We start from the raw sequence: 23,021 nt of genomic DNA, 5'->3' as shown, positions 1-23,021 counted from the left end.
TTTGCGTGTCATGTTTTCACAGTATAAACACGACAAAATGAAGTGCAATGAAAAAAAAAAAAGTAAAGTGTGAAAGCATGATGCAATACACAAAGGAAATGGACCTAGAACAAATGAAGTGGTGAGATGGTTCCAGGAAGATCTTAGAAAACAAGAGAAAAGGTGTCTGTTGTGGTAGAAAATTAAATTGACAGTGACACTGGCGTACACTTTCACACATATTGTATCATTTTCTGCAGTATAGAACAGTAAAGGATGCTGATTATTCTTGTAGGGCAAAGAGATCAGTATGTAGTTCATACTGTTTATGATAAAGCGATTTAATCGACACATTTTTTTGGCCACAGAAAAGTGCAGTTCAACTAATCATCAGCTGTTATCACCACAATTCTATTAGATTGACTTCTGCTCTCGATAGCTGTGTCCATTTGGCTTTCTCTCTCTTACACACGTCCTCACTACTCCTGCTCATCATATTCATTTCCATTAGAGTTCTGTGTCCAAAATTAAACCGAGTCTTGCATAACACCCTCACATGCGCATACACACGCACGCACGCACGCACACACACAGCATCTCCTCACATTTACTCAAACGCCCGGTCAGTGTCAATTAGCAGTTACCAGCTTTGACATGAACATACAGAGACTCACACACACACTAACAATGCAGGCATGAGTGGACAATTTCCAGTCAGAAAAAAATGAAGATGCATTTCAGACTGACCTCACCACACACACACACACACACACACACACACACACACACACACACACACACACACACACTTACACTTACTTGATGATAAAGATATTTTGTTTTGTGCTTATGGGCGAATATATACAACTAGTGCTTGAGATGAACACATACACATACACACATTGCGGTTATGCTTGTGCATTGACTTGATAAACTCGCACATACAAGTTGCACATGGTGACATTTCTGAACGCTAAGCGATCAGACACACTCGTACAGCCGTTGCATGACTGTCTGGAAGCAAATCCTCACAGAAGTGCAGATTTCTCACACACGCATGCTTCAAAATTATTGCCATGCTGGTCCCAGAATTCATGAACAGACACACACACACACACACACACACACACACACACACACACACAGTCGATCTCTCCAATTCACTCTTCATCATTATGCAGGGAGGCGGTTTTACTCAGCACCATGAAAGACGGAGAAAGGCGAGAAAGTAATTTTCTCCTTCAAACATTTGTTCAGCGCACACTGAGTGTGAAAGGACATGAGCGGAGCTGAGGCGCTTAAATTTGGTCGGTATCAAAGCGGCTCGGAGGGATATTTGTAGCAAGAGAGAAACGGATGAACTCTACATATCGATAGAACATGCAGTGTGTGTGTGTGTCTCTGTGGTCACAGTGGTTCATCTGCACTGTTGTCGTCCAGGCTGAAAGAGTAAACAGCCTGGTGCTGAGAGAGTCCTGCTGCGGTGTCAACCTGTTACAACATTGCGCAAGTTAACGTAAAGGCCAGCTCGGCTGCAGAGCAGATACATTTCACTGGCTGTGTCACATGCGAAAGCAACAGGCTCTTATTGCAGTGCGTGCATACTGTTTACATATAGTGATCACTACGGTATGCATCGCCTGCATCAGTGAAACCCAGCACAAGAGAACAAACAATAGCTAATGCTGTGGTGAAAACAACATACCATTAGTATTCGTGTTAGCATACGTGTTATCCAACAATAACCACAGTCTGTTGTTCTCTGGCTTTGGTTTTGACAACCCTGAACAATCCAACCTTGAAATAGAAACAGTTAAACTCTGCACTGATGTAGTTTATGTTATGCAAACATATAGACTTAATACTGTAGTTCAAACGTTACTGCAGCAATAAAGGAACTACCTGAACCTTGTATTTCCTCAATGGTGGTGCATGTACCTATATAATCCATAATAATGGAACTTAACAATTGCAGATATAGTGTAGTTTTAGAGGGGCTGCCACTTGAGCAGTGCATTGAAATTGCGTTTAGAAACAGCAAAATATTTCCGTAAAGGTTGTAAGATTTAGGTTTTTATATTAAAAAAAAAATGTTCCATTTTAGTATTATTTTCTACCTTTGTTGCTTGTTTTTGATTTAGTCTGGTTAGTAAACATCCCTACTTCCCACCTGCAATTTAAAAAAGCTTGACATACAGTATAAGTGATTCCACATTTTCCTGTTGTAGATTGTTGATTGCTTTCATACACTGCAAGGACACATGATTTGATTGGCACAGAGTTTTGTTTTTTAATGTTCAAAGTGTGTGTGAGTCAGTTTTCTCTGTGTATCTGTTATGCTCTAAGGTCATTCAACAAATTGAGCCCTGAACGAGAAATTCAAAAGAAAACAGGTCTATTTTCAGAAATGCCAACTTTATCAACAACAACAACAAAACACAAAAACACACAGTGGCATGGTGGCACCCTCACTTCATGTCTGCCAGGTGACTGATGTGGGATTCCACCGCATGAGAACCAGTCCAGTGCCAATGATGGAGACAGTTTGAAAACCAAAACAGTGAGGAGGTTATCACTTATCAGTTCAAGAAACGTCTTTGTCCTGTGTCCTCAGTGAGTTTGTGTCGTGGCTGATAGAGAGCGGAGAGATCAGCAAACCTGACGAGGGCGTCAACCTGGGACAGGCCTTACTGGAGAACGGCATCATACACCACGGTGAGACAAAACAAAAATCCCTCAGCTCTCCTCTCTTCTTACATCTGCGTCGTCTTCTGTTCCTCCTCAATTTTCATTTTGATCCTCTACGTGTTTTAACTTCTCATCCTTTCTTCCTCGATTTGTCCTTTGCCAACTCTCCTCTTTTCTCCTCTGATTCACATTCTCCTTCCATCCCTCATCCAGCTCACAGTTTATGGCAGAAACAAACATGATCCAAAGTCATTGACTGATGTTAACAGTTCTTGAAATTCGTCTCGCATTTTTTCCCCCCTCCCTGTTTCGGCCCGGAGTGTGACATTCACAGTTCCGCTTAACCTGAATTTTGCATTGAGAAATGTAACGCACACACTCATACACAAACAGATATACATAGATATACCCACCACCGCCCTCGCAGGGAAGTTTGCTGAGACCTGACGTTCATGCTCCTTAATACCTGTAGAAAATCCCCCTGAAATCCTCCCTCACATCAGCACCGCAGCGCCCCCCCCGAGAGAGATACAGTGATGACACGCAGGTCTCTGTGGGGGAGCGGCGAGGCTTTCTTTGCGGTCGAAGTGGAGAGGCTCGTTCCCTGCAGGCAAAGTGTAGATATCAGCAGACAGACGCAGAGAGGTGATGTGACAGAGGCAAATTAAAGCTGTCCATCTACAGTACCACTGCTGGGGGTGTGCAGAGCAGAGGGAGTCAGTCACATGCAGTTTATAGCACAAATGCAAACTTTATCTAAGCACCTCTTAAAAACACAGCAGTTCCCATTTGACTGTTTATAGTTCTGACATCTCTCTCTCACCCCTGTAATAATTCATCTTTCTCTCACGGGTACTTTAAATTCCACGTTTGACAATTTACAATGGTTGATTCTGTGGTGCATTCTTTTGGCTTTTATGAGGGCATTTTAAGTCTAGACTGAGACAACCAGCAGCTTGTTTGAGCTCATGCCAACTTGTTGTGGTGGAACCAAAACTGCCTCTGTTTGGCAGATCTCACTGTCAGCTCCTCCAACAGGCATGTGTTTGTGTATGTATTAGTCACTTTCCATTTTCTGTGTCGGATTGATCACCAGTGAGAACTTTTTTTTATTTTGAATGTTTCAGGGGTTTATTAAGCTGCTCGAGGGACTGTTTATGAGAATTGGCAGCTGTCTGCTATGTGAAGTATTTGAATGTCATGGTTTTCCCAACACAAACATGAATTTACAACTGCACTATTTCCCCCAAACATTTGCCTCACGCCTCTTTAGCTCCAGTACCCTCAGCACATTTAATGCATTAAACAGTTGGCAGCATGCATTAAAAACCTAAAGCTCCACTATACCCCGAACATTATGGAAATTGTGTTTGCATGGAAAGTGAGCAGCGGCCTGAGCTTTGCCTCACTTTGCAAAATTTCCTCAGATACAAGCGTGATTCAACTCTGACAATAAACGTTGTGTAATTACTTTTGCGTGTGCCTATTCAGAAACCTTGAACCACGGGCCTTTCTCAACTTTACTGACCCAGACTCAGCTTGTCAGTGAGAGACATGAAAACAAAGCTCACTGACGCTTGTTGGGTTATTAATCGTGAATCAGCTGTTACTCAAACCGTAGCGCAGCCGAGTGACGCTCTCTTCCTCTGGTTGATATTTCAGTGTCGGACAAGCACCAGTTCAAGAACGAGCAGGTGTTGTACCGCTTCCGCTATGACGACGGCACCTACAAGGCCCGCAGCGAGATGGAGGACATCATGTCCAAGGTAACTGTAATTCTGTGTCTGGGGTCCTCACCGGGGTTACATAGAACATTGGGGGGGGGAAACATGTGCATCATATACTGTTTATATACAGTATATGTTTTTTATATATTGTGATCAGTTATTGAATAAGAAATTAACAGCAGGTATTACTCTACAGTATTCAAAAAACTTAATATTTAACTTAAGAAAAAGATTTGGTCCAACATTATCAACTGCAGCTGCTCTAATTGTCACCAGATTCATTAGTTACTTAGAGAGAGAGAGAGTTTGTCAACCTGATGCATTCATTCAACATGTAAGTCCATGTACTGTAACAGTTGATGCAAATATTCAGATCTCTCTTCCTGGAGGCACCAAACTCATCTCAGAAGATAAAACTCAAATCAGAAGCTTGATTCCAAAACAATGACATAAAGGTTAGAAATGATTTGCGGTGGTTATGTTGGCATCGGTAAGAAACAGTGGTTTTGAAGTTCTTGTCCTGAAATCGTAGCTGCGGGGGAGCTCTTTTACTCAGCGGTTAAATCTCTGTTTGTACTTGTTTAGTTAAGGTGTGTTCGCTCGATGACTCAGCGGCTCAGTGTTTCCTCTCTTCTAGGGCGTCAGGCTGTACTGCCGCCTCCATTCCCTCCACACGCCAGTTATCAAGTAAGTACCTGCCCTTCACTCCTCCCTCTCCTCTCCCCCCCTGCTCCTCCTCCGTCTCCCCCCTCTCTATGTTAATTTGCCTGGCCTACAGGTGCATGATTGCATATTCATGAAGGGCTCACATTCGGCCCACGTCACCCTCTCTGTAAAACCTGAACAAACAGCATCTCTGCCACTCATGACGACCCTCAAACCTCGTTCCTGTCCGACTCGGACACCTGGACGTCTCTGAGCTTCTGTGGATTCGTGTGTTTAAGATCCACTTCAGCTGGAAGATGACAGGGTTTTATAGGTGGGGGTTTTCCTAAGGAAGCTCAATAAGAGTCACTCATTGTGAGAATTTAAAATATAGTGGGTTAGTTGAATACTTGTTAGCTAAGTATAAAAGAGCACAGACGTTTTGAAGGGCAGGGGCGAAAAGTAAAAAAAAGGGCAGTTACAGTGCGTCCTCGCCACTGAAGAGGGCACTTTAGCACACATTTTGGCTCCCAAGAGGGCACGTGTTTTTCAACAATTGGGCCACCCCCCTGTGCACACGACTGAGTGGTGTATGGCTGCTTTACCGAAACAAAACATCTCACTGTTGATAGCTACTGTAGCTAAAACATTTCTACCTTAACAGTAGTTGTGTTGTTGGAGCATCAGTGGAGCAGCTGCTCTGGACATCTGGAGAAAAATTCATCATCAAAATCAGCAAATTGAGTTTGTCTCATTTTTTTTATTTTTCATTTTTTTATGGATCTGAGTATTGGTCAATTCATCTAAAAGATGCAGCTGTTGTAAAAGTAAAACCTCCTCAGCTGGCAGTTTAAAGTTAACTCTTTTTCAGTTTGGTCACCGTAATTGTCATTTACATTTTGCACCTAAAGATCCTCAGCAGAACAAAATTGTGAGCATCTGAAAACAGAATAAAAACAACCCACAAAAGAATGGATGATATACTGTGTAAGCTATGTAAGAATAAATGTGATGCATTCAATACATAAAGAGATGGTGTGGATTCCCTTGAAATTGCATGATGGATAAATATTGCACAGCCTAAGACTGGTTTAAACTCAAAGTTTAAATTGGAGTTCAATGTTTTGTTGCAGCAGAATTAAATTTAATCTTGGTTTAAAGTAAAAACTAGAGAGAGGTTTAAATTTAATCTCTAAAATTGAATTTCTATTCAAACACCATGATTTAATCTGCTTTAAAAAGCTAAATATTGTTGGTGTAATTCAAATTAGCTTAATCTTAACTAAAACTAATCTAGTACACTCTGAGGCTAAATCTTAGTTTGCAGAAGTGGAAGAAAGATTTCACTTCACAAAAAAAGTTTTCCATCGGAAGGAACATGCAGTGTGGCACAGGAAACACACATCGTGTACCTCTGACATACACATACACACTTACACACACACACACACACACTCTCTCTCTCTCTCACTCTTTCTCTCTGTCAAGCGCAGCCCCTCCCTTCATACTCTCCCCCCTCCATATCTCTATCTGTCCCTCCATCACTCACCCGCTGATTGAAGTGGCCGGAATTTCTGCCGGTGCAAACAAAGAGCTTTTTGGTCTAGGGACAAATCCTATTAACATACAAAGGCAATCCCTCTGTCTGCCAGCCAGTTATTATGTAATACAGCCTGGCTTTTCTTTAATAATCCATCACTAAATTGGCATTGTAAGTAGCAACCATTAATTATAATGTTTGAGTGATGGATGTGCTGCATTTTATGAATCGTAAATAATAATAAACTGTGCCATGGTTTTATTAAAGTCTGCTGAGTGACAAAGTGGCCCCGGTTTCATAACATTAAAGAGCAGCGAATAAGAGTCACAACAATAGATAAAAACCAAATCCATCAATCTTGATAATGCCTGAGATTTATTATTGTGTGAAGGATGATGTTGTTGGTGATAAATAAAACGACTGATCTACAAACGATGTCTGGAAGTCACTCACTCTTCATGTTGCTTGAAGGTCAGTGCACAGCTTGACCACATCTGCACAGTGTGTGTGTGTGTGTGTGTTGTGTTTGGCTTTTGTTCGTTTACAGTACGGGCGGTTCACACTTACTCACAGTGTCGAGATGTTAAAGCAAATAGAATATAATGTTCATTTTTTGTCGGATGTGATACACCCACTGAGTCACAGAGCCAACCGCACATCCTCTTTCCTGTTTCACATGTTTACATGTCGAACAGAAGCATGCACCGTGCACATTTGTGGGTAATCTTACCAAAAGTTCAAAGGTGCAGAATTTAAAAAGTGAAAAACAGTGAATGTGGAGAGCCGTTGTTTTACCTACAACTTCAGAATCAGGACACATATGCTGTTTATTGCCTTCCCTGTGTGTTACACAAGAAATGTGGCAAAGCAGATCATGTTGGGTGTCACAAAGAGGTTTTTGTTATCTGTACATCTACATACAAAGCTGCTGACTGTCTGTTTTTAATTCTGGTGCAATGTTGCAACTTCACGTCAAAGTACATTTTTGTTAAACCTGTTTCGCTCTTTTTTTTCTCCGCTCTTGTAGGGACAGAGACCACCACCTGAAAACCTTTAAATCTGTGGTGCCTGCCAGCAAACTGGTGGACTGGCTGCTCTCCCAGGTAAAATCAGTGTCAATTACAATTTAAGCCATACAGCACAAAATACTACAAAAGGCACAAAGTGTGCATCAAATCTTATTAACCATCATTACTGTGAATATGTGTCTTTCATAGTGTCCTTGTGGGATTGTTCTGTTTGAGCACTTACTCAGCATCAGCATTTCAGGAAACAATGCTTTGGGTCTTTAGCATCTTTTGTCACCAGTCAGTAATTTCTAAGAGAACAGCCAAGGCCTGTTGCAACTACATTTTGAGTTTTCTCCAAAAATAACAGTGCATGTTGAAATGTAGAAACCTATTTTCACAATTTTTGACAGTTCTGGGGAGAGAGAGTGTTTCTGTTTTGAAACCAGCAGCAAAAGTGGTGATGGTACTATGACCTGTTAAAGGTCTCATGTTCTGTAAAATGAGATTTCATGGCTTCATTGATTATAAATCAGTTTGAGGTTCTAGATTAATACTCTGAAAGTATCAAAGCGTCAATCCACAGAGAAAAGTGCACAGCCCATATTCAGAAGAATGAGTGACTGGACCTCTGTAACTCTGTTATGTCACAACAAAGCAGTCACCAAGTCCCGCCCTCCTGGACCCAACATACAGCATTGAAGAATTAGCTTTTTCTGAGTGCTCAACCTAAAATCTGCAATATCTTGACTAAGTCACTCTCAAAAACAATCAGCCAATCAGAAAAGAGGCTCAGAGCCTCCTCTCTTATGGATCAGCACTCTAAACCAAACACAGGAAAAGTGTAAAATACTGTATATGTACTTTTAAGTTATAATTTATTACATTATTTGAACTTTGGAATTTTACTTTTCCTTCTTTCAAAGATGCAATGTGCCTTATCACAAAGATAAATGAGCATTGTCATATTTTCAGCCCCTTGATGGAGCTTTCAGTCCATCTGTTAACAGTGACATTTACTCAGGTAGATTCAGACCCGTATAATCAGCCTCCTAATCTCTCCCTGTCTTTATTCAACACATATTTACTGACATGTGCTGCCTCAATAATCACCATCCTCACACTCAGGGGAGCAGCGCTGCAGTCTGCTGTGTATGAGAAGGTGTTAACAGGCTTTGTAACTGACCGACTGTGTGCGTCATCATCGGTTTCATTTGGTTTCCCAGGGAGACTGCTCGACCCGAGAGGACGCCGTGACGCTGGGCGTGGGGCTCTGCAACAGCGGCTTCATGCACCACGGTCAGTTAATTTCTCCCTCACACACATGCACACATATGGAGGATGGATAAACACACACAGTCTTGAGCTGAGGGTTTCTACTTTGATGACGCTGTTACTCAGCTCCCATTAAAAAAACACACATTGCACATTGTCTCCTTGAACCTGCAGTTTAGATTTCATTAATGCTCTTGTTTTGTTAATTCTCCTCCTTTTCCCCTTTACTCTCTTTTCTTTGCTGTTTATCTTGTCCATCATTTGCCCTGCAGTCAGTCTCTCTCTCTCTCTCTCTCTCTCTCTCTCTCTCTCTCTCTCTCTCTCTCTCTCTCTCGCAACACAAAAACTTAACATCAATCTCTTCTCTGTCACATTGTCATCATCAGGCTTGAAAAGGGGGCATCGTAAATTAGCATCCCCGGCCTAGCCAAGTCTCTGTAACCTCACCGACCACATTGTAATGCAGCGGCCATGGCTCAAGCCCAGCATGTTGAATGTAAACAGCATTAGCAGTGTACCTTAACCAGAGCCGTTTGGCTTTGCTACATGGCCGTCTGGGTCAGTGCACTGAGCCATGACCACTGGTTAAGGCCTGAACCTGAATCAGTCATCTCCACACACCGACTTACTGTATGTGTGAAGTAAGAACTAGTTAGTGTTGGAGTAACACTGTATAACTACACACTATTAAACAGTACATTATACATGCAATGATGGAGACACGCACTGATGGTTAGTGAGGGTGTTAATATGTGTTTTATTATAGATTAGCTTAGTAATGGAGAGTTAAACATCTTTAACTGTGTTTAAATACTTAATAGTGTATAGTTATTATAAAGTGTTACTGAATAACAGATGATGGAGCCTGATGTACTTGAATCTAAATTGGAGGTCATTATAATTTTATATTCTGTGATTGGACACACAGGTAAATCTGTTTTTAAGTTTGAAATCTTCTTTAGACTTCTTGTTTTGTTGTCATTTAAACACACACATTGTCACTCCTTTACGTACACACACACACACACACACACACACGCCTTCCTATACCACCATCTGTGGGATAGTGTCACCTGTTCTTTTTTATCTCTCTCTTCTCTTGGCCTTCTCCGGGGGTCACAGCCTCTCTGCCCCCCCCTCCTGTCTGCTCACCTCACCCCTTCCTCAACTCTCTCTCTTTTAGCTCTTAGTCAGCACATCTGTCGCTCCTCACCTGGCTCCTCTTGAACCCTTCTTCTCTCCCCTGTCTGGCTCCTCAGCAGTGGGAGGATCGCTGTTAACAGATAAGGCAGTTAAAAGGCCTTTCGTCTGTCCTTATACCTGCTTACATCATTCATCCACATGTCTGTCCTGAACATCTGTTGCATTTTGCCCTTCAGGCACAGCAGCAGACACTGCAATACATTTACTTCAGAGCCACAATGTCATTTAAAAGTCATTATCCAATGGACAATAGTGTATGTAAACTACCGTAAGAGGAATCAATAATTTATTGACAGATTAATTGATGCTTAATTAACAAAATTAAAATCTTTCCATAATTCTCTTTGGAGTAAATTTTGGTGAATGTATCTGCTTCACATTTATCTGGAAACTGTCACCAGTGGGTCATATTTCATAATTTACATTTCTGGTTAAAACTCCTGTCATTGCCTCCCTGTTCCTGTAAACAGAGCTGAATGAGTCTTAACTCCGTTTTCTTCACCGTTGGCTGTTCTTAACTTCTAGTTGAGAGTATGTATGTATGTGTGTATGTGTGTGTGTGTGTGTGTGTGTGTGTGTGTGTGTGTATGTGTAACTCTGTGTGTTATTCAGTCCATGACTGAGTTTCCGGAGCAAGCACACCCTCCAATTGAATAGGTGGTGTTAAGGCATTATATGACCGCAGCCTCCATGACTCAGAGGAAATAAGTGGCGTTTGAGTTGGCATGAGGCCAGTGGAAGTGGGCGTGGCCTGTGAGTGCGTGTAAATCAGTTTGTTAAAGCTTTTGTTCATCTGAGGCTGCCAGATGCTCTCCAAATCTCTGAACAGCTGGGTACCTTTGGCTCTCTTGAGTTTCCTATACAAGGCTTGATTTTACAGTGGCCTCACAGAATCATACACCTACATACACACACACACACACACACACACACACACACACACACACACACACACACACACACTTGTAAGATTAGGCAATATCCCTGGTTGGCGGTCTGTGACGTCTGTGAATGTGTGTGTGAGCTCTAGGCTTCGCGTCACCAATGGCAACTCCACCGTTGCACAAAGAGGATGGATATTTTCTTAATTCTGCTCAACACAATAAAATCCCTCGCCCACACTGTGGCTGAAGTCCAAATGTGAAGATCAAAACGCTGAGGCGAGGCGATGTCAGTGCCAGCTGTTGAAGCGTTCACAGTACAGTGGTGCATGCCTTGTCATCTCAGCCATTACTCCTGCTGCACCTGTTCCAGCCGCATCCAGATCTTGAGCTCCAACTTGACTTAAATGAGAACTCCCAAAATGATTGTGAAAGGGCACGATGTCCTGTAATTCAGTGATCCAAAGAAAGCAGCACAATGAAGGACCTTTCACTCGAGGAAGCCGTTGTTGAGATGAATCAGCGCTCGCGCTCTGTAATTTAGATTTCAGTGCAGTGAGGTCGTGGTGGTGTGTTTTGGTTCAAGCTCCAGAAACACTGGGACTAGAGGAGCATCTATAATGTGCTGCTCACCTGTTTCGAGAGCCCCATGTGTTAGAGGGAGGCTCAGCTCAACAGTGGGATTTACAAACACATACACAACACAACACAACACAACAACACAACAGTTTCTTATGTTCTCCGGAGAGCCTCCCTGAGCCTTGGCCCTGTGCTAGCTACGCCCCAGATGTGGTCTGCCTCCAGATGTTTCTGCTCCGTCATTAGCTAATGAGCTAATTAAGCGTTAGCGGTGTGTGCGAAGATGTCCCCACATTAGGCGGCAGCTTCTTTTGATTCTGCCCGGGCGACATGTGCATCTCCACAGGTCCTTTGAAGCTGCAAATGACCTGCGAACAGTGCATGTGCCGTCATATCACACCGCCTCACAAATGTCAAGATATTAAAGGAGAAATCAGTTTGAACATGTATGATCATGTCACTGGATTACACCAACAAGGTTTAACTTCAGACTGAGTCATGGTCTAAATTGAAATTGAAATTTAAACTCGAGTGTACACTGTGATCTGGGGTTGACTTAAACCTGGTTGAAGAGGTTTAGCTTTTACAATTACTGTGTTAGTGATGAAGCAACATCGAATTCCTCAAAGAAAACTGAGACAGACTAAACACAATTGAGTTTTATAATGAACCTTTGTCAAGTTGCTGGTTTACAAAGGAAACTGTTGTTAATTTAAAAACGAATTTTACTAAACTGTGATTAGAGCTAATCTGAGAGTAAATTAAACTTTATTGGTGCAATCCAGGCTGAATATATTTATTCAAATCAGCTTTGAACGGGAAAGACTGAGATATGGCCGACTGGTATTTGCCTCATTACTTTATGCAATAACTGTGTGTGTGTTTTCTTCTTCAGTTTTGGAAAAGAGTGAATTCAAAGACGAGTCCCAGTTCTTCCGCTTCTATGCAGACGAAGAGACAGAGGGAACCAGCACCAAGAGCAAGCAGCTCCAACGCAACGACTTCAAACTCATCGAAAACATCTTGGCCAAGTCTCTTGTGGTGAGCCACAGCACACACACATACACACATGCATATATATTTATATATATATGTATATAGTGTGGTTACAGAGTCTATTGTTTCCTTTTGAGCAAACACTGGATAGACGGACACTATATATGGATAGACGCACTCAGAGGAGAAAAAAAGCTGCTCTTTCAAAGTTCAGATGAACATGTCTTTCATCCAGATAAATATAGACACGTGTAGAATAACAAATAGCCTGTGTGTGTGTGTAAAGATATAGGGGTAATATTGTATGGTGTGGCTCTTTAACTGTCATCTAATATATCCTCCAGTTTGTTTAGACGTTTGTGTGTGTGTTCTTCTGTGGTATCTCCACTGGTAGATGCAATTAGCATCACTATACACACAGAAACAGCCCCCTCCCTCCCTCCCTCCCTCCCTCCCTCTCACAGGAGTGGAGGCTGCTTTGATGACAATAAGGGCAGTAAATCTGTTTGCATCTCAATGAGTGTCGTCCTCTCAAAATGTAATATGGGAACTATGGGAGCTGACAGGAGGATTATTGTTGTAGTCACATATTCTGTACATTCATCCTCATTTGAAGATGAAACACTGAAACGTTTCATGTTTATACACAGACAGTAAACAGCCAAATACCTGCTAATGAGTCCAGTTTGGATTTTTTCCCTGTTCAATGAATGTTCTCTTTTTATATGAAACATTTAAAATGGCTCGCCACCCAGGACTTGTGACCTTTCCTGTCCTGTCTTAGATCCCAGGAGTTTTTATTTTATTATTTTTATTTTATAAAGGCTGCTCAGTTCCCTTATCTAAAAAGAAAATCTAATGAAAATGAAAATGCAACAATATCTCAGTTTTGTCCTCCTCACAAACGCTCTCTCTCCTACGTGTGTGTTTACATTCTTTCCTCCTCTTTAACCTCTGTGATTTCGTTGACATTTAACGATCTTAACCCGTGACATGAGAGAACAGCTGCTGGAAGTACTGGGTGAAGATGAGAGAAGGGACACAAACCAAAAGGGATGTGCACTGCTACCCCTGCACTGCCTATGATTTAAAAAAGAAAGTGTCTATTTGCACCAGTTAAAAGCATTACAGTGGTCATGTTGGAGCATTTTTTGTGAGACAATGAGCATCACATTAGTTTCTGTGAAGTGATTGGTAGCTCTCCAAGATCGACACATCTGTTAACAGATTCCTTAAGTTCCTAAGAGTTTGGGAATGTTTTTTTTATGAAACACAACACATGTAGAACAGTAGTTATATGCACAGACCCAATATAATCTGCAACACTCACATCAACAATCAACACCAACTCCATAAAGTGATACACACAGCAGTGTATTTGATTTTATTTCCTTAATTACTGAGATAAAGAGAGAAAACTCACTCACTAACTTTTACAATTCAACCTTAGCTAAATCAAATAAATTAAATAGTTAATGGGATGAAGCAGCTGCCTGTATCTATTTCTGGCCAACACACATTCTTCTAAAGAAGAAGGTCATAGTCTAAACTACTCCCTGTGTAAACAATATTATCTCAACTTGAAAAATATCTTTTGCTATTTTCTGATGTTTGAAGAAATTGTGTTCAAGATGATAGATTCACTACAGAACAGATGGAGAGTGTTTACTCACTTGATGAAGACTCCCACAACTTGAATGATCATGGGATGTCCCTATATTTTGTTGAACAGGTCACATAGCATGTAACACACTCGTAACTAAACGTAACCTCATTAACGTATATTTATTTAGCACATAAAATAAGGTCAGTGTTGACTGTTTGGGGGCTGGCAGGCTGTGTTTTCCTGAGGCTTAAACAGAAAGTCTTTGGTTAATTCCATTAATCTTCAACCTAGAAGCATCAGTAGCGTCCTCCTTTTCCAGGTCAAAATGGGGAGAAGCCACGCTATCTGACTTTGCACGAGAAGTGGAGAATGCTTCTCTCCTTGATTAGCAGAACTAATCATCCCTCATGGCTATTACCAAAGTGAAGTGCAGGAACTCTTTATTTACCGCAGCCATCTCCTCTGATGTAACAGCAGAGATCTCCATCTTATCAGGGCCGTGCAGCAGGAAGATGGCCCCTTTAGCTTTTACCTAATGGGAGCCGGCTAATGTGCTTGGTGACGACAGCGTTTAACTCTAAGCCTCGCCCCGCCGGCGGGAATACAACATGAGACGCATTGTCGGATGCGAGACACCTGATGTGCGATGAAAATCACAAATTGCAAATGTGCAGGGTTTAAAATGCATGGATACTTTGTGTATGGGATGTGAGACCACCCAGAGAGAGAAGCCTGTGTGTCACCTTTTGTAAAATGAAACTTCAGTGATTTATCAGAGGAAATAAAAAACACTGCAGCAAATACAGTAATCATTTAGATATGAGATTTAATTACAAGATATTTCTGGGGTGTGAACAAAATCAGCAGAGCAGGAAATAAGAATGTGCGTGTCACTGTAATTTTTGCCTCTTTGCTCACTCATGATATGAAAGCACTGAGAGATATTGAAGCCTGACAGTCAGTCGCCATCAGTAATTAGATGTTTTTTTCTCTGTGCTAGATTCACCCAGAGGAGGAAGACTACGGCTTCGAGATAGAGGAGAAAAACAAAGCCATTGTGGTGAAATCTGTCACCAGGGGCTCACACGCTGAGGTAATGGTCAACACACACACACACACACACACATGCTTTCTGTATCTCTTTCCTGCCCTGGGGCATCAGTTCCGGTAGGTAATGGCTGTCTACTGTTTGGACGGCTGCTGTCAGTCTGGAAGGACTTGCTTTTGATTGGCTGTGAAGCCATTAGACACGCTTACTCACATCACCTCCACATAACACACTGGAGAAAAGGCTATGACAAAACATTAAAAACACATGAGATTATTCAGTCTGTTGTTTTATATACTCAACTAAATCGTATTATTATAATGTATAATTTTCAGGAACAGGCAGTAAAAATGGCGTTTGTTCTTGTTTTTGCACCCTGAGACAGTGTCACCTTTCATTCACATCTCTGGCAAATTTGTCCACCATCTTCATACCTGAAACCTCAGGCCGAGGCTCTGGTTGTTTGTGAAATCAGGTTCAGAGATGGAAAATAATTTCCTCTGGTTCAGGTTTAGCCATCGTTTTCTGTTATTTTTTACTTTATAGCATTTTTTTCTCTTTCTGGATAATCTTTTCTCCTCCTCCCTCCACCACAGTAAAGCCTTGCTCTTTTCCTCCCTTCTGCACCTTCTTCTCCATTTCTCTCTCTCTCCCTCCTCTCCCTCTGTTATTCATCCCCCAATGTCCCCGATTCACCACAATAACAGGATTGCTAGTTGTGACACAGCCTGTGTGCCAGCACAGTGAATGAAGCTCAGCTGATTCCCATGGGGCTCTGAAAAGGGCCGAGAAACACTCGCTCACACACACACACACAGGGCTCTTTCACTATATGATACTATTAGAGAGTCACGTGCAGACTGGCACCAAAGCTACACACACACACACACACACACACACACACACACACACACACACACACACACACACACACACACACATACATACATCCTTCCACATTCAGATGGCTGTGGCTCCTCCCAGTCGTTCCTACATCCACCCAGGGCCGTTGTCCAGAGTTGGGGCCTGGCTCAGCCAAGGCCACCCCACCGGATCTGTGCCCAGGACACTGGACTCACACAGCGAACATACAGAGGCAGCATTATTCTCACAACGTGACCGAAGATGTGCGAGATGACTGCATTTTACTGACGGGCAGCGGGCCGCGCTGCTGTGTGCCTGTCATTTGAAAGGATTTTTTAGAAGCTGACATCTAAGCGTGTTTGGTAATCTGCGTGCATGTACAGTATATTTGTCTCTTCAACATGCTTACATGCGCCATGACTGATCAGATTACATTTAGTTAAAGCAAAGAGGCAAGATCTGATAAGCCAAACCACCACTGGTTTCAAACACAAACATGTGGCTCGCATTAGGAAGAGGGAGAGGGAGAAATGTAAATAAAATACTGTGCAAACTGAAAGCACTGTAACCATGTGCAAATCCAGGCAGGAGACTCAGGTGTAAATACCGTGCAGTTTAATCACATCCAGTAGCCAAATCTTGATATACACTCCCTCTGTGAAAGGCATCTTCTTCGTATGCAGGAAAATAAATGACAAGACTGAACAGGTTGAGCTGTGCACACTGATTTACTCTCTTTCATTTTGGTTTTGGTTCCTCAGAGTCTCCAACTCTGACTCAAAGTAAAACACAACAGATCAGATAAAAACTTGAATTATACTTTATCGGAGACACAGTTCAGAATGTCATCCACACCTGAGAGTCTCTCTGTGTGAACGGGGCTTCAGACGGAGCCGGAACGAGGGTCCAACCTAAAAATAAACCTTCCTGTCCGTCTGTCCATCCAGATGGCCGGTCTGCAGGTTGGCAGGAAGATCTACACCATCAACGAGGACCTACTGTTCCTCAGGCCCTTCTCCGAGGTGGAGACCATGATCAGCCAGGCCTTCTGCATTCGACGCTCCCTGCGGCTGCTGGTCGCCACCAAGGCCAAGGAGTGAGGGGAAACACACCAACACACACAACCACACACACACACACACACACACACACAATAACATCCATTTGTCTCATTGATCGTCCTTCTTCCAGGATTGTGAAGATCCCTGACAACCCAGACAGCCTGTCCTTCAGACTCTGTGGCTCCGCCCCCCCTCATGTCCACGCTGTCAGGAAAGGTGAGTGACAGGTCCCACTGACTCCTTCAGACAGTTCCCTCACCACAATAAAACCTTGTCGGAGACAGAGAGTGATTTCATGACTACTACTGCCCGTGGGAACAACAAGCATAATAGATGCTTGGATGTGTTTGTAGCTCCTAACCTCAAGCAGAGATGGAGGAGGTCTGATAAAATCACTGGTTTCTGACTGAACACCTGCAGCCTTTTCCTAATTTTCAAACTTGTTCTTCTCAGGCATTTTTATTTCACATATGCAGCGCTGCTCCTGAAGCCCTGTAGACAAGTTTAAATGTGTAACATACCCTTTACATACACCAATGATAAAGAGATTCAAATAAACTATGAAAAAAAGTAATCACCCAGACTAAATTATGTCTAAACATGTTTATATAAACATTCATATAAACATATATCATGAAATTCAGCTTTATTGTTTAGTCTACTATGGAGTTTTTAAGGTAAAATGTATATGTAATGGAAAAGTAATCTGTTGAGTGGTTTAACAGTTCAGAGCTCCCAGGGAGGTCTCATAAAATTAATTAGTCTTAAATTCAGTTATAAGAGGCATATATTTTGTTTTAGACCCTGCACTGGATCATCTGTGAATTGATTTGTGAGAGTTTGACCTTGTTATTGCAGCATCAGTGTCATTAAAAGCTTTGAGAAATGTTTACAGTGTCATGAAGACAAATAATTTGAGGCAAATTCAAGGGAAAGATGACGTAACACGAGCCTCCGACCACCTGTTACATTCTGCTTTTAGTGAGCCTCTATTAGGTTTTTTTATGACCACCTGTCAGCCAGGCAGCCGGCGGTCAGGGTTCAGACCCCTAATAGATCAAAGTCTACTTTTAAAACACACAGACATACACAATGCTCTGTGATCATAGCGCAACTAGGCATCTGAAAATAAAAAATACATATTTTGCTCTTCTTCTGCCTCATCCTTCCCTCTCGCCTCCTAACACCAGATGTTTGTGCTGCTCAAACTGACTTTTAAATAGAAAATTTAGAGATTTATGACAAGTTGGATGAGAGTTAATTCCCAATGTGTAAACCAGACTGGAATAAGGGAGGACACACACACACATAAAAACAACGAGGAGAGGAGCTGCTGGTTGGCCAAAGAATGTGATCTCATGGTTTTACTTTTTTTTATTATGGCAGAGGGACTTTATTTCTCCTCTTTCCGCTCCCTCTCTACGCTCCTTCTCCTGTATCACTTCTGGCTCTGCTGCTGTACGAGGAGCAGTTTTTTCCATCTGAATTCAGAGTCTCCAGTTGTTGTTTTTTTCTCCTCTGAAATCAGTCCCCCTGTGTGCTATCTATGCATGGGTCAAGTAGCCCCAGAGTTAGGTAATTGCTGGCACCCTGGGTGGAAGTGATGCCAGCGCTGGTATTTTTAGATAGAGGAGAGGAAGATGATGGAGGTGTTGATTGGACATCCAGGCTGTAAAGCCATTAGCTTGGGACAACGTGTTACAGCATTGAGCCAAGTAATTTCCTATTTTCCTGGAGGAACAAAGGGGGAGAGGTTATGTCCAGATTTGGGAATTGAGTTTTTTTAAATTCCATGTTCCAAAAAAACGAATTTGTTTTGATTTCACAAACTTTTTAACTCCTCCATTTCTCTGACTTGAACTCCATGTTTTCATAATAGCACAGTGTAATGTATACACTTGTCACTGTATTTATACCACCCTGTGACCCCTGACCTCTGATCCTGTTTTGACACGTTTGCAGGCTGGGAGGCCGCGGGGGCGGGGCTTCAGCCCGGACAGGTCGTCCTGAAAGTCAACGGCAATAATGTCAACCACGGCGAGTACCAAGAGGTTCTGGAGCACTTCACCGCACAGCACACACACCAGGAGCCTCCACAGATGGTGAGGAGGACACAGGAAAACACACACTAACACACAGTCATCATCAGAGCATCAGAGTTATAATGTTAACAGGGCATTAACTTATTCTAATTCTAAAAGACGACTTGTGTCTCCCAGGCTATCCATTGATGATTTTCAGTCCTATACATAAATCTAATTCATGTAATAAAACATAAAATAAAAACTATATAAAGAACCCAAGTAGAAATTGTAGCAAATAGAAAAACACATACAGTATACAAATATATATCATAAATACATTCCATTCCATTTTAAAAAAATAATCAAAGATTTTTTTGATATTTGTACAAATAGAAATTACACAATGGATACTTGATATATGTTATAAGATGAGATAAGTTATACTGAGTATTAACAATTTTACTCATTAAAAGGAGATTTTGCACATCATACTAATACCTTCATGTACATGTGACAATACATCCCCTCATAGGTGGCAAAAATAGCAACATAAATGTCATATAATATTTCTGTGTGTGTGTTGTAATGGCTTCTCCCTGATTTGATTTTTTTTATATGATACTAACTACATTGTGGCAGGAGCTAGAATAATTAGCATCAGTAGCAGCTGTGGAAGTTAATTTAATTCAAACCTTTCAACAAAGTGGGACAGTTCACTGAAGTCACAGTCAACAGGCTGACAGCCCATAGAGCCCCGGTGACCCAGACATTCCTGCTCCGAGACGCTACATAAAACATAATTAGCATTAGCTGGAGACTGAGTTAGCTGCAGCAACAGCAACTTTGAAAAGGCAAAAGAAAAACATATTAAAACTGCAGCGACAACAAGAGCTTCTTCTTTTCAACACCGCTCTAGGCTTGAACATTGGGTGGCCCAGTAAACTCCACTGTAAATCACTGGCTGTCGCTGTCGCTGCGGGCTACATGTAGTAAAGAGTTGGACATTTTTTCTGCTCAGAATACAATCTGCCCAGAGGGAAAGAGGAGCCCAAAGCAACAAATGAACTCAACCTTTTCCACAGAAGTCCTGTTTCTTCGAACATTTGCCTTATTCTGTATTAAAGTACAAATTTAGTTTTGCATTTCCAAATTGACTCCGGACTGGATTCAAGTGTTTACGCTCCACGCAACATGGCTTATGTCAGAAAATACCAAACTCCTGTCACGTTTGTTTTGACATTCTTACAGCAGCAGTTCATGTCTCCAGGCAGTATTTCACAAGGCTGCAGACAGAGTAGGACGTCCTCCTTACTGTATATAGCCCAGTGATTTGTTTTGTTTTGTTTAGCCTGGGCTGCTTTTCTGATAAATCCCCCTTTTGCTCAGAGCCAGTGAACAGGCTCAAGCTTAGCAGCCTTATTTTTGGACTTATTCCAGTAAATGTTTGTTGGTTCATTTAACAGCAGGATGAATTACCAGGATGTCGTTGATGTGGCTGACTGCACTGCTGAGTTCAGGGTGGTGCAGTCAGTGTCTCTGTCCACAGGGCATAACCACTTCAAATTATTTCCTCCACATGATGCGTATAAAGTGCATCTACATCCACATTGCTAAATGTGCATCTGCTCACTCGTGCTCACTTCCTCCTCTGCTCACTTCCTCATTTAATTTCCAATAATGATTTATTACATATTGAAAGCGTACTGGATATAACGACTGAGCTCTAATCTGTCCCCTACAGTGTCAGTGGGTGTACCGAGCATTTGAAGATGTGGAAGAGTTTCAAAGGGAAAGAGGTGCAGGTGAGAAGGAGGAGAGTCCATTTAGTCCTTATCCAGTGGAGAATGGCTCCGACCGTCAGGAGGGGAACGGCACTAATGGAGCAGGTGAGACCCCAGGTTACAGGTTACATCCTCTCAACATGTGCAGTGCAGATGAACTGTAGTACATCTTGTTCTCTTCAGGTAAAGCTCTCAGTGAATGAAGCAGGACGTTAAAATTGTGATTAAGACATTCTTTCTTGTTGTTCTTTATTAGTGACTTTGCAAAGCAACAAAAAGTAGTGTGACTGTAAAAAAAAAAAAAAAGGACAATGGACACTCATTTTTTCCACTGAAGATGATAATTATAAGAACAATTTAGAAAATATCATTTTTTTTAAAGTTAAGATAAATCTTATTATATGGTGGTGATTCAGGTTTTCACTGCTCAAATGTTTTAATGCTGAATCAAAACGTAAGGCTGATAATAACTGCAAATATTTAGCCGGGACTGTCCTGTGTTTAAACTGCAGCTGCTTTGTGTGTTAGTCCGGATTGATTGCAGACTTGATGGTTAGAGAAACAAGAAACAAACATCTGTCACGGCTAAAATCCTGACATTAAAACACGATGTTCCACCTCGACTGCTATTTTCAGATGAACCCTAGGTCACTGTCAGTGAACAACAACAAAAAAAAAAAAACCTGGCTACGGCAGGAGGTAATTTACTGAAAAAAAATCTGTTGGCTCACGCTACAGTTAGAGGACGTCATCTTGTCACATTCACTTTTCTCACAGTGCTGGCCGGATCAGCTCACATGGAGTATGTGCAGTACTGTACACTGTGCACCTTTACATGACTACACATGTCACAACTAAAGAGATTTATGCCGTTGTCAAATACATCTTGAATGACGATGAGATGAATGTTGTGCATATGAATTGACACTTCATTTTGAAACAACTGAACTGAACTGAACTGATCAGCAATTGTGGTGAATAGAGGAAAAAAATCGGATCAAAACAACGGTCATCAGTCTAAATCCTGCCTCATAAATGATCAGATGGATGAGGTGAGATCACACACCCCTGTCTCCACTGCCGGAAGTGATGATCAGATCAGCGTATGCAGACAAAACAGATCAACAGCACAGGTGAAATGCTGAAACTTGACTAAAGAGAAACCTCTGACCCACAGACCACCGGCTGAGCAGGCTCTCCCTCTCCGACGAGCTGCCTCTGGTCAGTCTGACAGTGGATAACGTCCACCTGGAGCACGGCGTCGTCTACGAGTACGTCAGCACCGCCGGGGTCAAGAGCCACGTGCTGGAGAAGATAGTGGAGCCCAAAGGCTGCTTCAGCCTCACTGCTAAGGTGAATATGGAGGTGAAGTTTGGTTCAAGTAGCAACTGTAACTGCAGCTGGGATACGTCTGAGTCTTAATGAACAAGCACAACTGAGGAGAGGCTGCACCTCAGAGGTCAGGAGCTTCAGGTCGTTCTTGTTGTGTAATCATGAATCATGAGTCATGGAAGATCCCGACCTGACTGTTCACCAGATTGTGCGTCACTGATATTATTTAAAGTTGTGTTATTATGACAGGACCTAAAAGCAGCAGAGGGGGTTTTGGCATCGCTGCTGGTTCCAGTTGTTAATACTGGGAAGCTGAATGTTTAGCTACATGAAATACACAGTTGCCTCATACTGTTGCTGTTGGAATGTTTTTTTTTTTGTGCTGCGATTGACTGCAGCAGTGATCCATCCTTACCCATGTTTCTTGTCTCTACAGATCCTGGAGGCATTTTCTGGTGATGACAGTGTCTTTGTTCGTAACTGCAGCCAGCTCATCTCCCAGAGCGACCGAGTGGTTACCATGCCTCAGTACGAGTTCAGACAAATCTGCGACACCAAGCTGGAGAGCATCCGACGCCGGATCAGCAGCTACCAGCAGGTACTAAAACACCCTTCAGCTTCCTCTCAAACATGGAGCACAAACTGTATCTAGAAACATGTATACTACTCATTAGAAACAAAGTATCTTTATTAGCTAGTAGCGGAAATAAGTCCGATATTTTAAATCATCATTCAAAAAAAACAACATAATTTCTCTTCTTGTCAGTATATTTCTAACTGGATCT

General features: G+C 42.1%; 1 protein-coding gene across 2 annotated transcripts in view; it reads left to right on the top strand.

Moving 5' to 3' along the window:
- Positions 1-23,021, top strand: part of prex1 (phosphatidylinositol-3,4,5-trisphosphate-dependent Rac exchange factor 1) — an 85,682-nt gene that overhangs the window by 43,130 nt on the left and 19,531 nt on the right. For both annotated transcript variants that reach the window (XM_085781210.1, XM_085781209.1), the window contains exons 11-23: positions 2,594-2,694; positions 4,330-4,433; positions 5,032-5,081; positions 7,607-7,682; positions 8,813-8,885; positions 12,420-12,565; positions 15,127-15,219; positions 16,986-17,134; positions 17,230-17,315; positions 19,062-19,201; positions 20,865-21,009; positions 22,082-22,257; positions 22,673-22,834. In XM_085781210.1, the coding sequence (XP_085637336.1) occupies positions 2,594-2,694; positions 4,330-4,433; positions 5,032-5,081; positions 7,607-7,682; positions 8,813-8,885; positions 12,420-12,565; positions 15,127-15,219; positions 16,986-17,134; positions 17,230-17,315; positions 19,062-19,201; positions 20,865-21,009; positions 22,082-22,257; positions 22,673-22,834 (1,501 nt within the window). The remainder of the gene's footprint in view (positions 1-2,593; positions 2,695-4,329; positions 4,434-5,031; positions 5,082-7,606; positions 7,683-8,812; positions 8,886-12,419; positions 12,566-15,126; positions 15,220-16,985; positions 17,135-17,229; positions 17,316-19,061; positions 19,202-20,864; positions 21,010-22,081; positions 22,258-22,672; positions 22,835-23,021) is intronic.

Source organism: Trachurus japonicus, chromosome 7, assembly GCF_045865225.1.
Source record: "Trachurus japonicus isolate A0001 chromosome 7, Traja_1.0".
Taxonomy (NCBI): Eukaryota; Metazoa; Chordata; class Actinopteri; order Carangiformes; family Carangidae; genus Trachurus; species Trachurus japonicus.
Note: the sequence above shows the minus strand (reverse complement) of the source record. Positions and strands in the feature narration are given on the sequence as shown.